Source organism: Passer montanus, unplaced genomic scaffold, assembly GCF_014805655.1.
Source record: "Passer montanus isolate IOZ18808 unplaced genomic scaffold, ASM1480565v1 scaffold396, whole genome shotgun sequence".
NCBI lineage: Eukaryota > Metazoa > Chordata > Aves > Passeriformes > Passeridae > Passer > Passer montanus.
The window spans coordinates 11792-15956 of NW_024368774.1; the positions used below are offsets into that span (position 1 = coordinate 11792).

Consider the following 4165-nt stretch of genomic DNA (forward strand, 5'->3'; position numbering starts at 1 on the left):
TTGGGGGATTTTGAAGTGGGTTTTGGGGGGATTTTCAGGTATTTTGGGGGTGGGTTTTGGGAGACTTTGAGGTGGGTTTTGGGGGATTTCGGGGGGATTTTGGGGTCTCACGCACCCGGGCCCATGGGCAGCCCCGCGGCCTCGGCGCCGTGGCGCAGGACGTAGCTCAGGGCCTTGGACAGCCGCACCCGGGGGTCCTGGGGGGGCCCAAGGGTGACCCCAACCCACCCTTGGGACCCCACACCCCCCGGGCACCGCCCACAGCCCCCCCACCCCCATGGGCGACCCGGCGCCCCAGGCACAGAGGGGGGGTTCTGTGGGTGTTTGGGGGGGCGTTCAGGGGGTCTCAGGGCTCACCTGGGCGGGCAGGTGGGGGGCCAGGCGCCCCAGGCACAGAGGGGGGGTTCTGTGGGTGTTTTGGGGGGCGTTCAGGGGGTCTCAGGGCTCACCTGGGCGGGCAGGTGGGGGGCCAGGCGCCCCAGGCACAGAGGGGGGGTTCTGTGGGTGTTTTGGGGGGCGTTCAGGGGGTCTCAGGGCTCACCTGGGCGGGCAGGTGGGGGGCCAGGCGCCCCAGGCACAGCGTGGCGTTGCAGCGCAGGGGTCCCAGCGCGTCCCCCCCCTGCACCCGCAGCAGCAGCCGGGGCAGCTCCCCCCCCCTGCGCCCCTCCCCCAGCTTGGGCGCCAGCAGCACCATGGACTGGGGGGGGGACAAACAGAGGGGGGGTCAGGGGGCACCCCCAGATGGGATCTGGGCGGATCCAAACCATTTGGGGGTGCCCAGGTGGTGACTGGGGGAGTCCCACCCGTTTTGGGGGCCCACAGGTGGATTTGGAAGGAGGATCCCAGGTTATTTTGGGGGGGTCCAGGTGATTGAAGAATCCCATTCATTTTGGGGGGGTCCCCAATCAGTCCCACCCTTTCAGGGAATACCCAGGTGGATTCTGGGGTCGCTATTTGATTTTTAGAAAAGTCTGCAGGTGGTTTTGGGGGATCCCCAGGTAACTTCTGGGGGAGTCCCAGAGTCAGTCCCACCCATTTGGGGGGGTCCCCAATCAGTCCCAAGTCCCACCCTTTCAGGGAATACCCAGGTGGATTCTGGGGTCACTATTTGATTTTTAGAAAAGTCTGCAGGTGGTTTTGGGGGATCCCCAGGTAACTTCTGGGGGAGTCCCAGAAAGTCTGGGGGTCCTGGGTGATTTAGGGGTGGTTTCCCAGGTGATTTGGGTTTCCCAGGTGATTTGGGGGGTCCTGGATGATTCTGGGGGCCCACCTTGACCGTCTGCTCGCGGATGGCCGGGTTGGAGTCCAGGAACCCGTGGGCGACGTGGGGGAAAATTTGGGAATCCACCGTGGCCTCAGGCAGGAACTCAATGAACTCCTCGAGCTGGGAGGGGGGAGTGAGACCCCTGAACACCCCCAGGGACCCCCAGAAACCAGGGATCACCCCCCTTTTGACCCCTCCCAGCCTCCCCAAGCCCCATAAACCCACCCATTCCCTCCCGCTATGATCCCAGACTCTCTCAGTCCTTCCCACTCCCTCCCAGCTCCCTCCCAGTCCCTCCCAGTTTCATCCCAGTCCTTCCCAACACCATCCCAGTCCCTCCCAGTCCCATCCCAGTGCTCCCAGTTCCATCCCAGTCCTTCCCAACCCCATCCCAGCCCCTCCCAGTGCTCCCAGCCCCATCCCAGTCCCTCCCAGTGCTCCCAGTCACCAGCTGCAGCAGGCGCAGGCGCAGGCCCCGCTCGGGGGACGAGAAGAGCCGCACGAGGACGGGGACGATTCGCTCCTGGTACTCGGGGGGGTCCAGGACCTTCGCCACCTGGGGGAGACCAGGGGGGGACCATGGGGGTCACTGGGGGGGATTTGGGGGGTCCCACCTGCAGCGGGGGGGGCAAGGAGGTTCTGGATGGGATTTTGTGTGTCAGAGAGGTTTTAGGGGGTGTTTTGGGGGGGTCCCACCTGCAGCAGTGGGTCAGGGGGTTTCTGTGTGGGATTTTGGGGTCGCTGAGGTTTTAGGGGGTGTTTTGGGGGGGTCCCACCTGCAGCAGTGGGTCAGGGGGTTTCTGTGTGGGATTTTGGGGTCACTGAGGTTTTAAATGGGGTGTTTTGGGGGGGGTCCCACCTGCAGCAGCGGGGGCAGGGCGCTGGCATCAGCGCTGCCCAGCTCCAGGGCCTCGAGCAGCCTCGGGAGCAGCTTGTGCCTCCGGAAGGGCCCCGGGAGGGACTCCAGGAGAGGGGGCAGCTCCTGCAGGAACGTCCGGCGCTCCGAGGGGTCCCGGACCTGCCGGGGGGTCCCAGAGACACCGGGGGTCAGGGGGACAGGGATGGGGATGGGGATGGAAACAGAAATGAAGTGACAGGAATGGACGTGAGGAGGAGGAGACAGGGATGGGAAGGATGATGGGGATGAAGATGAGGAAGAGGATGAAGGAATAGGGGCGAGGATGATGAGGGGACAAGGATGGGAACAAGATGAGGATGGAAAAGCAGGGATCAAGAAATGAGGATGGGGATAAAGGAAGAGGAATGAACGTGGGAATAGGATGAAGATGAGGATCAAGGAATGGATCAGGAGACAGCAACAGGGATGAGGATGATGATGGGGATGAGGAGCACAAAGATGAGAATACAGGGATGAGGATGATGATGGGAACAAGGAACAGGAACAAGCACAAAAATGAGGAGACAGGGATGAGGATAAAAGGACAGGAATGAACACGAGGAAGAGGATGAAGAAACAGGAGTGAGGATGATGATGATGAGGGGACAGGGATGGGAACAAGATAAGAATGGAAGAGCAGGGATCAATAAATGAGGATAAGGATGGGGATAAAGGAACAGGAACGAACACGGGGATGGGATGAGGATGAGGCTCAAGGAATGGATCAGGAGACAGCGACAGGGATGAGGACGATGATGGGGATGAGGAGCACAAAAATGAGAATACAGGGATAAGGACGAGCATAAAAGGACAGGAATGAACATGAGGATGAGGATGATGGCACAGGGACGGGGCGAGGCTGAAGCCAGACCTGGAAGTGCTCGAGGAAGAGCCCGGTGCGCACCAGGGCGCAGGCCAGGAAGGCTCCCGGGCGCTGCAGCCGCTCCAGGAGCGGCCCCGGGCCCGGCCGGGCCCCCGGATCCGCAGCCACCAGCTCCGAGAAGGGCGGGATGAGCCCGGGGGGCAGCTGGGGGGACAGGGGGACGGGGGTCAGGGGCACCCCAGGGGCTGGGGGGACACGGGGACACGGGGTCAGGGGTACCCCAAGGGCTCGGGGGACAGGGGGGACACGGGGTCAGCCCAAGGGCTGGGGGACAGGGGCACCCCTGAGCCTGGGGGGGTTTTTGGGGGCTGAACAGGAATTCGGTGGATCCACAAGTTTGGGAGGAGTCAATCTGGGGGATCCCGGGTGTTTGGGGGTGCCCAAGGGGTCCCCAGGATTTTAGGGGAGGGGTCTCAGACCTTGCCAAAGCTGCGCAGGGCCCCTGGCCGGGGGAGGGGTCCATTGAAGACCTCCCAGATGAGGCAGCCCAGGCGCCACATGTCCCCTGCCCTGGGGGGGCCGTGACAGTGGGGAGGGGGCACGGGGGACCCCCACGGTCCCCTGAGCCCCCCCCAGTGCCACCTCCCCCATTTCCATGTCCCCTCCCCAACTCACCAGGGGTCTCCCTGGCCTCGGGAGGGGGCGCTGAGCTCGGGGGGGTTGTCCTCTCGCTGTCCCCACCATTCCTGTCTCCCACTGTCCCCACGGTGTCCCCCTGTCCCCCCCTGACTGCTCATTCTCCTGCCACCATTGTGCTCCCATTGTCCCCATCCCTTCGTGTCCCCCCCACCCCTCGTTCCCCCCACGTCCCCGTGACCCCCGCGCTGTCCCCGCGGTGTCCCCGGTGCTGTCACCTCCAGGCTGTCCAGGTAGCCCAGGACGTTGGGGTGCCGGAGGCTGCGGAGCCGCTTCAGCCCCGCCCGGGCCAGCGCGGTGGCACCGGGGTCACCGCCCGGGGCCAGGCTGTGCGCGAACACCGACACCGGAGCGCCGTCGGCCTGGGGACACCGGGACGCTCTGGGACACCGGGACAGGCGGGGGACACCGGGACAGACGGGGGACACCGGGACACTCAGGGACACCGGGACAGGCAGGGGGACACCCGGGGAGGCAGGGACAC

General features: G+C 64.5%; 2 protein-coding genes across 2 annotated transcripts in view; both read right to left on the reverse strand.

The window, feature by feature from the left end:
- Nucleotides 1-287, reverse strand: part of TRPT1 (tRNA phosphotransferase 1) — a gene marked incomplete at its 5' end in the record, with an annotated part of 4322 nt that extends 4035 nt beyond the window's left edge. Inside the window, one exon of the mRNA XM_039718216.1 lies at nucleotides 112-287. Coding sequence (XP_039574150.1) covers nucleotides 112-287 — 176 coding nt within the window. The remainder of the gene's footprint in view (nucleotides 1-111) is intronic.
- Nucleotides 288-512: 225 nt separating this feature from the next.
- The window catches only part of SCYL1 (SCY1 like pseudokinase 1), a 5668-nt gene continuing 2015 nt past the window's right edge, over nucleotides 513-4165 (reverse strand). The window contains exons 3-10 of the mRNA XM_039718214.1: nucleotides 3900-4043; nucleotides 3661-3716; nucleotides 3465-3555; nucleotides 3034-3189; nucleotides 2124-2282; nucleotides 1713-1820; nucleotides 1271-1384; nucleotides 513-697 (exon numbers count right to left, since the gene is read on the reverse strand). Coding sequence (XP_039574148.1) covers nucleotides 521-697; nucleotides 1271-1384; nucleotides 1713-1820; nucleotides 2124-2282; nucleotides 3034-3189; nucleotides 3465-3555; nucleotides 3661-3716; nucleotides 3900-4043 — 1005 coding nt within the window. The 3' untranslated portion in view covers nucleotides 513-520. The remainder of the gene's footprint in view (nucleotides 698-1270; nucleotides 1385-1712; nucleotides 1821-2123; nucleotides 2283-3033; nucleotides 3190-3464; nucleotides 3556-3660; nucleotides 3717-3899; nucleotides 4044-4165) is intronic.